Consider the following 12829-nt stretch of genomic DNA (forward strand, 5'->3'; position numbering starts at 1 on the left):
GTTTGTGCTGGAAGCAAACATATGAGCTCCCACGAATAGCAGCTGACAGTAGTTTAGAAATCCCATGTGCTCAGCAGCGGTTAATCAGGCCTGCACCGTGGGGGGGGGGGGGACCAAAAAAAAAACCAAACACAATGAGGGTGCAGAGACTCGGCGTTCAGAACGGAGAGACCACAGCAGAAGCGGCTCCCTCGCCTCTGCCGAAGTTGAAAGAGAATCATTGGATCCTTAAATGAAAAGGGTCAGGGTCTGTTTTCCAGCATCTTTCACAGGATCAGAGCTCAATCAGCTCGGAGTAGAGCGGTCTGCTTGAACGATCGCAACCCCTAGTCTGGGTACAGCGTGCGCGGCAAACGCCGTCTCGGAGGGCGTGCCGGGAGCAGCACGAACGGCCAGCTCTCGTGGGCGCGCCTTGAACGGACCGCCACGGCATCTGGGAGCAAATGCAGACCCATTTCATTAGAGGGGTCATGCACTGTTGTAGCCCCCTGCCAGACCACTCTGGTTCCATCAACAGAGAGCCATGTATTATTTACCGAGACGACTGGCTCAACCGGCACACTTCTGCCATCAATTCTCATCCAGTTAACGGCAATCATCTACAGAAAAGAATTAGTGTGCGCTGACAACAGACACTAATGAGACCTGTAAAACAGTGGCCCAAAAAACAAAGGTTGTATACAACTGTCTTTTGATAAAAGCCTGCAACCATTTTTGACTGGTGATGCGAGACATGGCCGTGCAACACTGCCTTGTTCATCTGTACCTGCATGAATGGGCAGAAGTGTCTTACTATTCCTCAGTCTAAGAATTTCTAAGTCAGCTTTTAAGGTCTAGTATGCAGTGTGTGTGTGTGTGTGTCTCTTACCTTGGACAAACAAAAACAAGCTTTTATGTTCACATACAAGTTTAGCTTCCGGAACATCACATCTGGGCACAACTCTGCAGCTCGGTATGCCACACCAACACAGTGCTCCAACTCATAAAAGCACATAAGCGCAGAAGTCTGGAATATTGGCCAAACTCCAAATCAATTCAGGGCGCAACAGAATGTACACTTCAGTTACACACACATACACACAGCCCAATCTTGTAATTGTCATTTGCAGCCAAGCAAAGGGAGAGACAGACACTTCACCAAAGCACACGTGTATATAGACCTCGAATGGAGACCTGATCACTAGTGCATACAATGCACATGGACCACACACACAGGAACCAGCCATGTCACTAGTGCATACCACACACATAGACCTCACACAGGAACCGAACCCCCCCCAAGGTAACTAGTGCAATTCGTGCACATAGATCTCACACAGTGACTAGCCATTTCCCATGTTCGCTAGTGCACACCATGCACAGAGACCTCACACACAAACAGGTGATTTTCCATATTGTGCCTGACCCTGGGCCAGCCGTGGCAGCGCTCTCCTCCGCCGGGGGTGGCTGCACGTACCTGATACGGTGTGTTGCTGGTAGTTGTAGGAGCAGGGCATCGCACCAACTGGGAGAGACGGCTTCGGGTTCCCTGGCTGCACCTCCTCGTCATCTTCTCCGAAGTGATGGACCTTCTCATACTTCTCTAAATAGCTGAAAGAATAAAAAAAAAAAAAACCAACAAAAAAAAAAAACACGATGAAGATAAGAAAAAAGGACTGAGCACAGTTAGCAGCCGTACCAACAATCTATTTATTCAGATTTATTAATGACGTGTCAAAAAATTGATAACGAGAACGTGTTTCGCTCGTGACTGAGAGCCGAACACCGCGACGAACCCTCCGCTAGCTTGTGTGGCTGAAAAATTCACCACAGCTTAAGAGTGTGCGGCTGTTTCTGTTATCGGATGCACAACTTAGCTGGGACGAGAGAGAGGATGAGAGAAATGGAGGGAGAGAGAGAGAGAGAGAGAGAGAGAGAGAGAGAGAGAGAGAGAGCGAGAGAGAGTGCAAAGAGCACCACTGCCAGCCGTCTGTCAGTCAGAACATGCCAGCATCCTTCAGCTAAACATTCACAACACTCTACTAGCCTTAAGCCTGCCAGACCAAGAGAGTACGAGGTCTGTGCTTTAAACTGTGCGCTGATCTCTGGGTACAAGAGGAGAAGATCTCCTTCACACACCGACAGGGAGGTGAGGCAAGGCTCACCCATTTGCACTGAGCACTTTCACAGGATCAGCAGATGGTGGAAACGTGTGGTTAGTCTGGAGCGCACTTCTCCGCAACACCTGCCAGTACCACTAGACGGTTTAGTGAGACGTTCTCACAAAACAATATTCAAAACGGACCCTCCCCCACCCTCACCTGGCAGTTCTCTTTCGTAAACATGCTTCTGCCGCTCTGTCGACATCAAGCCGCATGACTAACTCGGAGACGGCGACAAATTTTCATCTTTGGGAGGCCGGCCCGTGCCCGACAGTAGCAGCGAGGTCACTCCACTGCTGCCTGGTGTTCAATGCTGCGGCAGGCTGGAGTCAAACGCAACAGCATGTCTCGCGCAAGCCACAGAAAAAACAAAAACGCCAATTTGTTGAGAGAGCGGAGAAGCTGAGGAATTCCTGAGGAGCGCGAGCAGGACTAGCACGCATTACATCATCACGCAGAAGTTCAAGATCAGGTCACGCAACAGTAACGCACCAGTCGGTAGAAGAGCCCCAGCAGCACTGAAACAACCACTAGACCTCAGACCTCGCGAGTAACTGTCAGTCTGCAGCCAGCGCATTGTTTAAGGGCATTTCCCTCAAAGATATTGACTCAAAGAAGTCAATAATCAAGAAATGTTAATTACATTACAACTACAGTTAAACAAAGCATGTTTTAAGTGGCTAAATGAAATGAATGTACACTGAGCTAGGGAAGAATTTCTCTCTCAAACACACACACACACACACAAAATGTACCAGTAACATCAGGACAGTCGGTGACTCACTGAGTCCGTCTCCTGAATGAGGTCCCCCTCATATGTGCAGCTGAGGTAATCCCACACACCCACACATACACACACAACTATAAATACTTTGCTTCACACACTCGACAGTAAGGTCTCACTATAAATACCTGCTGCCAGCTTCACAGCACATCACACACACCGTCTAGCCTGAGAGGGCGTCTCCTAGACTGCTACAGCTGTGCGTTTTACACATCACACAGCACTGTGACTGATTACACACGTCACCGATGCATCGGGTCTTGCACGCGCACACACACACCCCATCCTCAGCAGCCCTAAATCCAATCCATACTGTTATCTCGCCAGTTCACCAGACACTAGAGAGACACACGAGGGCGTGATCGCTCACAGAAACGGCGCAAGATCCCAACGGCGACGCCAGGCTCAAGGAAACGAACGCTGTTCGCTCCGTTGCCAAGCAAATATGCGAGCAAGGCAAGTGGCCGTGGCCTGGCAAAAGTAGTCTACACACACATACACACACACACACACACACACACACACTCGACGTCATTTAACCCCGATCTCCTGGACCGCTCGGTGCGTGTTTGGGTGAGCGGCCTTCGATAAACGAATTACTAAAACACGCAAGAGAAGCCAAGCTGAGCCATTAGGCTCACTCTGGGAGCAGTGCTGGAGACGTTTCACCACCATGACAGGAGCAACAAAGGGCTATGCTGACATGACCGATGTGGATTAACCATGGTTCCTTACCACCCCCCCCAAACAGCTCAGCACTATTAGCGCACACATTCTGGTGAGTTCCACAAGAGCTGGCTGTTGGTTATTTAACAGATTACCTTGGGGGGATGGAAGCAGGCACATGCCGGCACAAGGAAGTTGATAAGTTCATATAAAATGACTATGACCACCTCTTCCTCTTTACTACTCCAGTCCCCTCAGTTCCAACACCTGTTTTCCTTCAACAACGCAACGTGATGCCTGAAGCCGCGGTCTTAAATGGAGGGGACCTTTGTTCACAACTTAAATAAGCCATTTGAAAATTGGACCCAAAAAAAGACGGTGTTTTCCGTGTCAGATAATAAAGTCTCGCCATTCTCCGAGCTATTAGCTTAATTTAAAACTACACAAATGGAAAGAAAGCCCGATTCCGACCATTTGATTCGACCGCTTAGTCGGCGTTCAGACTGTTTGTGAAACATTGGCAGTTAGCGAAGGACTAGCTGGCTGCAAGACAGACACCTCCAGGACTTAAAAGTGAGTGCTCACTCACTTTCCCTCTTCCAGCTCCATGATTTGCTTCTTTTTAGATTCATCAAGAAAACCCCAGGCAACAGCTTTAAAGTGATTACTAAAGATTTATTAGCTCCTTGCAGTGTGTTCCGATGACTGACAACCCCCCCACCCCTTGGCCCTCAATTGGCTCCTATCGCTGACCACTTCAGAATTTGGGGATCTCCCTAACATGCCCTGTTCAAGTACCCTGCACAGCACAAGGACAGTAAATAATGGCACATATATTGCCCCCTACTGCAGTCAGAGAGGCCAAGGTCTAGTTTTCCCCTTTCCTAAGGATGACCCGATGACAGGGATGAGGGTGGATTTTCCAGATGTACTAAACAAAGTAGCTGTCTTCTTGGAAAACACATTTACTATGCGATTACTATGAGAGGAAGGCTAAAACACACAGAGCCATTCTAAAATAAATAATTAACAAAACAGACCAAAATCGACCACAAGTATGAAACCTGTATATTCTGTGAACTGTATTCACGTGGATCACACAAGACGCTTGGCCAATATCAGTTTCCCAACATAGCAGAAACTGAAATCAGGAACGTCTTAATAATTGATTTTGTTTCTAGAATGAGACTAATATCCCATCCCCTACAGCAGTAAGTGGCATCCTGAATGATGGTCCCGCAGAACTAGAAATGTACAGCGTAGCTGTAGGTCATTAAGAATGTTGGACAAAGTTTTTACCTGGTGGCTGAAGGCTCAAAAAAAAAAAAAGAGAGAGAAACACAGCATTCAAAGAAAAAGAAAATCTGTGCCAAGCCTGGTGACAGTTCTGTGCCCTTGTCAGGAAGCCATGAGCCAAATCCTTCTACTGCCTGAGCTGAGCAGTTTTTAGAATGCTCGCAACCTCCAGGCTGCCTAGAGATACCCTAAACAATAACATCCAATCATGCAAGACAGAGCTGACTACCAATTCAGGACGGTGGTGGTGCAAATCTGTCCAAGAGAGACCAGAAAAGGAGGGGGATGCACAAACGCTGGTAATTCCACCTAAAAGATGACCAGGAAGAGGAAATATGGGTCAGAAGGTCACTACACAAGTATGCTAACGTCACACTGCATTAGTGACCTAGGGTTTTAAAGATGGTAGAGGGGCACCAATTACATAACGCAGAACTCTGTGGAGGCCAGACTCTCCACAGGAACAGAAGTCTCGCCATCATTTAGTCCACATGCAGCAATCCTTTAAAAGCTGCTCAGAAACTTCAAGAGTGAATGCTGAAAACAAAAATTATCATGAATAAGCGTGTTAGAATTTTCAGTGCAACTCCCAACTGGCTGCCAAGAACATCAAAGCCAGCACTGGCTTGGGCTAAAGCGACACTGGAGAAAAGAGAAGTGTAAGGCTAGAGAATGCCCACAGCCCAGCACAGCCCAGCCCAGCCCAGCCCAGCCCAGCACACACACACAAACAAGAATTCCCACTTAAGATGATAGCTGCTGAAAAGGGGCTGCACCTACCACAACAAATCTTTTGGGGTCATTTGGAAAATAGGTCACTGGTATGTTTGTGGTTAACGCTCCCATTTTAACGGTCTATACAGTTGAGGTTAATGAGGTGTCACTTGCCATACATAATCTAATCATGCCCATGCTGAGCTGAATATAAAAACTAACGCACACAGCAAAAAAAAAACCCGACCATTTTTCCTCCCCAAACAGGTGGATAACTTCAGGATGTGCAAATTGATCACAATTACAAGGAAGCAGCCCTGAGTCCAGAGGGCTGAAACTGTGACTTTGTACAGCAAAAGCAGAATCACCACTAACCCCCCTCCCACACAGAAGGCAAGTTCTCAACCTAATCGCTGCAATGATTCTCCTATAAAAAAATTATTTTTTTTTTAAATCAACAGTCAACTGTAAAGTCAAGTTATGTTTATAACATCAGTAGCATCATATCCTTGGAGATGAAACGTGCCTTTCAATATACTCCACTACAAAGGCCCAATCTAAAACCGCACTAGGCAGTAATAGTTGTGTTGGTTAACACGCTCCTTATCCCATGCGTTCTAAGAGGTGAAAAAACAGTGCTGACAGTTCAGCGCCTTGGCTGAAGCGCTGTTGCACTTTTTGGGCCAAGTATGCACACTTGTTTCATCATTGCTAAAGCTGTCATGTAACATCTTGGAATTTATCCACAAGTCTCCTTTTTTTCACACATCAAAAAAAAAAAGAAAAAAAAAAAAGACGGCGTTTGGCCGATGACATTTGATTTGCTCTTAGCCTTGCTGCCTACCAACTCGTTTTAGGTCTGTTCTCTGAAGTCTCAAGAGTTTCAGCTCCAACTCTGCCGACTCCGTGCCAGTGACAAAAGGGAAACACATTAAAGTGCCAATTTTAAAAATAAATTTTAAAGTTGCATGAAGATTGTTCTCAGGCTATGAGGAACCAAAATATTTTGATGGAGAAAACAAGCCCACAGGTGTGTGCACCGGAACGTCACACAAACGGGCGACGGTACATCATCCTGACCCGAGCTCAAGCGTGATTAGACAAACACACTCTCCTCACATAACCTGCCACTAATAAGATATGGAGAAGAAGCAGCATCCCATGTAGCTCTAGGCAGAGATCTGGACGGAGCAGAGCTCCCTTTAGCCGTGCATCCCTTCCTCCTACGGACACTTCAACGCATGGCTAACTGTGAGAGAGAGAGCGTGCGTTTCCAAGTCTTTTGGAAGGCAAGTGTGGACAGTGGAACCAAGCGCACTGCGTGCGCTGTGCTGAAGGCTAATTACGCTCGAACCCGCTGCATGGCAGGCGCATCCCTGCACTGGTGGCATACGCAAAGCCTCGTACTGCCAAGCTCGGAGCGTGCTCGAATGGAGAATGCCGTGCAAGTGGGTAGAAACAAGTGCAGCGATGGCCGGCACCGGGACGAGCTGTGGGTTGGACGGCTGCAGCTCAGCACTTGGTCGGCGCACGCTGCTCTGCTGCACTTTCAATTAGCTACGAGTAAACATCCATGAGGGCACATGCAAAGTGCGGTATGATTCACTGTGTCTTGCACACCAAGTCAACAGGTGAAATTATGGGACAGTGAGTATCAAATGAGTTTGCGTATCAATCCCTCAAACTCATATATATATATATTTATATTACACACACACACATTTAATTATATTATATATAGAATGTGTGTGTGTGTGAAAAGAAACCTGACACCACCACATATCAGGTAAATAATGTATAGTTTTTAATGTATTGCTCATTAAAAACTAATGTATAGTTACTTTACATTGTGTTAATCTTTCTCCTAACATTTCCAGGCACCTCTGCTGAGAATGAGATAAAGCATTGCTACAAGAACAACAGAGCAGGTCCATATTTGACAGGTGAGGCGGCTCTACCACTGTACACAAACTAAGCAAGTCAGACGCTAAAAGTTCAAGTTTTGATTTTTTTTCCCCCCCCAGTAATAAATAGCCTTATACAGCGCTGAGCGCCAGACGGGGACATGAACTAAACAAGCCTCAAAAAGAGCAAGGAAGCCCTGCTCCCGAAAACACAAAAGGTCTTGACTAAAAAAAAGAAGCGATATGACGGTACAAACTCGCCAGCGCGGAGCACGCCGACATCCACATGTAAACACGAGGCGCGCGTGGCTGCGGACTTACCGAAGGTAGTACTGTTTCAACACAAAAGCAGCATTGGAGCAACTCCTCGGAAAATTAAACTCCTCGCCAAGTTCGGACCACTGGTTTTTGTCAGAAACCTGCAAATAAGAACACATTTGATGATTCGGTAGACACCGTCGGGGGTAAAAATTGTTTTTGTTTTTTTTTAATTACTCGGCATTCTTCAATCTGACAAGCACACGCGAGTTATGAGGCGAATGTTTGCTTGGTGCCACAACAGTTTGAATTAGGCAGCTTGCTACCTACTGTTAGCAGTACAGCTAACACTACTTTTGGTTAGGGAAAAATTTCTCGCAAGCCATAATGATAACGGAGCTCTTGATTACAAATAACTGCCCGAGCACACTACGATCGATATGAGCGAGGGCGGCGAGGATATTTGGGGTCGTCCGATAGTATTTACAGTATTCAATAAATAGGCCTGTGTGAGGCCTACATTTAGTCTTCAGCCATGAAGCCAAAGATGGCTATGGCGAATTACTAGCTTCCTTGAAGCGATCGCAATAAATCCACTCAAGAGGCGACCATCCGCGGCGAGTGGTGTTTCCGAGCCCATGCTCTCTGCCGATAATCGATGTTAAACGTGCCCGCTAATTTTGAGTTGCTCAAACTGCACTCAGACTCCTGGTAGTAATGTCCGGACTTTCAATTCATCCCACTCTCTCAGCACAAGCCACCACACTGCACTGATGTGCAGAGAGCGCAAGGCCATCATCAACCCAAACTCAGATGTAAAACTGCAAACATTTCCAGGTTAACGGGACGGATAGTTTTCTTCGAGTGCCGGGAAAGCACCACCGACAGCCCGAGTGCGAAATTTTTTGCCACTTTTAGTTACACTCACCTTAGCAAATCCACCTAAAGAGACGACTCTGATATAGAGAGCGCTCAGATCCAGCTCTTTTCCACCCACGACTGGAACCTTTTTAAACGGCGATCTAAAGAGAAAAACAGTTGAGTAAACACGGGAAAGGCTTCTTGACAGTCTAAACGCAACAACACGTGTGAACGAGTGCAGTTTAAAGTTGTATTTCACAAAATAAAGCCGCCTCTCACCCTCTGCTTTGGTGAAATTGCCGCAGCTCATCCAGGAAAGCTAGTCCTTTCCTTCGCTGATCGGGTAGATTTTTTCCCGTCGAATTTGCCATCGTTTAGATCCTTAAATTCGGTTAAAAAACCCACTCATTCGCTTCCTAAGACACCAAGGATCCCATACTCCGGCGGCGCTCAGTCATTCGCGAGGCTGAGTGTTTAAAAAGTTAAAGAAATAGCGAATAGAAAGAAGAGCGCCAGCTCGCTAATAAGGACTGTTACAGGCTACACAGAAAACAACCCGATCCAGCCTGCTCCAAGTTAAAACCAACAGTTAGAACATCGTCCGTAGGAAACGGCAAACTAAAACTGTCATTGTATAAGATGGCAAAATTAAAATGTGCTGGCTGCGAATGTGCTCGTTTGAAGTGGTTTGACAGTGTGGTACAGACGCGGCTCCAGTCGCACACACACTGTAAAGCGGCAGCGGGATCCAGTTCTCAGACAAAAAGATCCGAGGCCGCGAGCCCTGACTGCTCTGCAGCGCCCCCTTCCAGAAACAACGGCACTGCACTGTCCAAAGCGGTTTATTGGAACAATAGACAGTGTTTTCTTTTTCAGGGCTCATCTTAAAACTTCCGAAATCCGTTAAAACAGAACAAAGTGACAAGCGCTTGGTGGGGGGAGGGCGAACAGCGGTGAAAAAAAGGACATAGGTTAGCTCGTTAAGGTGTCATTCTACAACAGTAAATTCCATAACTGTCTAATAATTCATTTTTTTTTATAGACTCATGAATCATTGAAAAAAAAAGAATTATAACTTATTACCACTGAACCTTTAAGCAGTTGATAATTATCTGGTGACTGTTCACTAAATAAACTTTGTTCCCTGCATTGTCCATTATGATAAATGCAATCTGTAATTGTCTGATGCAAAGATTAATGTATTTAAGGGGAAAGAAGGCAAAACCTGAAACAATTGCACACACGTATAGGGCGTAATAAATGTGTGGTTTGTGACGGATCTACAAATTGTTGCCTACGAAGATCTGCAGCTGCTCTAAAAGCTTTAGAAAGGGCACTGCTTTGGGTTTCAGTGTGTTGCTCTCGTCGTGATCTTTTCAGAATACCAGGCTTCAGTAGTTTTCAGTAGTGAATCCAGTCTGCTGAGATAAATGGAAATTGCTCATGATCCCTTTCATAACTGCCAGGCGGATATCTACTTGACGGGGTTACTACATTCAACCATTACACGCACCCCTTTGAGCGCAGCATATTCTGTCACAAAATGGCGGAGCTCAACATGAAAGACCCCATTTTGTCATATTGACACAGCGGAGTACTCGACGAAACAACTTCCTCCGAGGGAATTATGATTAAACGAAAATTGTTAGAAGTGGACTACCTTACATCGATGAATGTTAGCATCAGCGAATGTAGCTCGACGAGCTCAAATATTCAAGCCTGGCTCACAGTCCGACAGCTCGGTTTTTTGGTTTTGTTTTTTTTTGCTAGCTAGCCGCCCTCGCTGTCAGCTCACACTGCCTCGTCTGAACGCAGAGTAATTAGCAAGTTAGTCCACGTTAAATTACGCACCTTTCTTAGAACAAACACAGTCTGGTTTGAAGCTGGTTTGAAATATGAACAGCTTTACACATTTCCGCTGAAGTCTATTGCGTGTAAACTGGACTGGTTATTACTAGGGTTAGCCAGCTACCTCGAGCGAAGTCAGCTATCTTAGCTAGCTAGTTGTTTAAGATTTATACTATTTGGATAGCTAGAGAAATAGCAAAATAGAATGCCATCTTGCTTAAAAGTAAATAATTAAGTAATTTAAAAAGTATAGGTAATTCAAGGGACATTTGGGATGACGAGGCTCTGACAAGAGTTATAGATTAACGAGAGTTATAGGTGCTTAACGCTATATGTTGAATAAAATATAAAAATGCTGGTCGTCCCGAGGAGTTTGTACCAGTATGTGGAATTAACCATTAGCGCTGTATTACGGTAATACATAATTAGAGATGTTCGCAACAAGTATGAAATCAGATATAATGCTTATGCTAACGTCTCGTGACAGCATCTGGAGCCGTGTTGAGTGTTACCAGCTTTTCAGTCTGCTTGTTCCTGAAGCCACAATGTACTAGTCTTTTCAAGAAAAGAAATCTTACTAATGTTACTTTTCTTTGATGAATAAAGTAAAAACAAAAAAAAATAGATTTGGTTCTCTAAAAATGCTTCTAGGTTTTAGGATCGTTAAAATTAGGTAAAGACTGCCCTCTTGCGGCTGAACACGTCAAGTCTAAATATTGGCAAAGTGGAGGATGGAGGCGCATCAGCAGGATATACGTGATTAGCCACGTATGAAGCGGAGTGGACCCTTGTTTTAAATAACACCACTTTTGTTGCTGGTAGACGATACAAAATATCTTAACATTTTTATTCAACAAAAATTAACCAGATAAATTATTGCAAGTTCTGCCTAAATTTGTACTAATGTTAAATACTTTATTAATAACACTGATCTACAGTGATATTTGATTCCAACAACAAAAATGTTTATGTGGTGATTTTGGCGCTGGATAAATTCTGAAAATAAATTTGTATATAGAGCATAGAAATTACATAAACATGTTTATTTGGCCTCAGAAACATCAGTGTCAAGCACTACTCTGTCACCAATATTTTTCTCCTTGGCAGTTCAAAAGTAAGATGGATACTCTTAAGCCATGCTTCCACACTTGGTACAGAAAATAATGAGAGTAGTAGCCTACTGCAGAGGTTTGCTATGAAACCTGTAAAAAAAATAAAAATAAAATATATATATATATATATATATATATATATATAAATATAAATATAAATATATATATAAAACATTCTAAACAATTTTATATGTTTAAAGAGTTAATCATTTACTCTGCATCTGACAATTTTACTCAACAGTGTCAAAGATTAGTCAGAATAATGTCATTTTGTGGAGGGATAAAAGCAACCAATAGCATCCCTTGTGTGGAGGAACTTTTGCAACAGGTCATCAGACATCATTGATGATTGATGATTGATGATATTATTATGCTATTAGCCAAACAGCATATTACAAAGGCATTGTGAAAAATACTATTTTAAGAGGTTTTGTTTACTTTAATTCATTTGGAGATCAGTCACTAAGTGGCAGTGCTGTTCTAAAAATGGCTTGCTAGAAATAAAGAGAAATACAAGGAAGGATACACTCCTTTTATTCAACTTAATTCGTGTGAAGTATACTTAACCTCTATTAGTCGATAAAATCCTAGAAATAAAAAGTATCGTTCAAACTGGCTATAAATACTTATGACTTTTTTTGCTGGCCGCCTAAGTGGTTCTTTATTAATACATTTGCAATTAGCATCGACAAATGTTTAATAATACCATCAACTTTAATACTCGAGGCTTTGCAAAGGCGTAGTGGTGGCTGGTAATAGCTAAATGAGTAGAAAAGTAATAATATATAATTAAAGTACTTTAAATGAGATGGATAAAACTACTGTTTCCATAAATTAAGGTTGCCTTCCGCTACTGGTAAATTACATTTTGTTTAGTGACAGATATCCACCCACTGAGTTTACAAAAAGTAAAAACAGTAAACTATCAAGTATATCTTTGTGGGATCTGACATAGCCAGTATTTCCATGAAGGAATCAAAGATTGCCATGAGGCCAATTTCATAAAACCTACCGCCGACGTTAAGTGAAAATATCGCAGAGGAAACACTTTTATTCATTCATAAATATGCTTTACAGTTTGTTGTCCTCATGAATCGCTAAAACTACATACAAATAATACAACACCGACCCGCAAAAATACCACCTGTACGGTAAATGTCCCGGTAAGAAGCCGATGTGGATTGGGTGATCTAACATTTCTCTAACAATGTTTTGTCACATATGCACATCATCCACAACATTCTG

The 12829-nt window shown here is 44.0% G+C and overlaps 1 protein-coding gene across 3 annotated transcripts in view; it reads right to left on the reverse strand.

Moving 5' to 3' along the window:
• Nucleotides 1-9410, reverse strand: part of arid2 (AT-rich interactive domain 2) — a 36640-nt gene extending 27230 nt beyond the window's left edge. Inside the window, exons 1-4 of one of the 3 annotated variants that reach the window (XM_081712461.1) lie at nt 8904-9410; nt 8692-8785; nt 7827-7924; nt 1457-1590 (exon numbers count right to left, since the gene is read on the reverse strand). In XM_081712461.1, coding sequence (XP_081568587.1) covers nt 1457-1590; nt 7827-7924; nt 8692-8785; nt 8904-8995 — 418 coding nt within the window. In that variant the 5' untranslated portion in view covers nt 8996-9410. Of the gene's footprint in view, nt 1-1456; nt 1591-7826; nt 7925-8691; nt 8786-8903 lie in introns of those variants that run through there. The other 2 variants (XM_035523529.2, XM_081712462.1) reach the window with 2 other exon arrangements.
• Between the last annotated feature and the right edge of the window lie 3419 nt (nt 9411-12829).

The sequence above is a fragment of the Electrophorus electricus genome, chromosome 4 (assembly GCF_041902795.1).
Source record: "Electrophorus electricus isolate QZ-2024a chromosome 4, ASM4190279v1, whole genome shotgun sequence".
NCBI classification, from domain to species: domain Eukaryota; kingdom Metazoa; phylum Chordata; class Actinopteri; order Gymnotiformes; family Gymnotidae; genus Electrophorus; species Electrophorus electricus.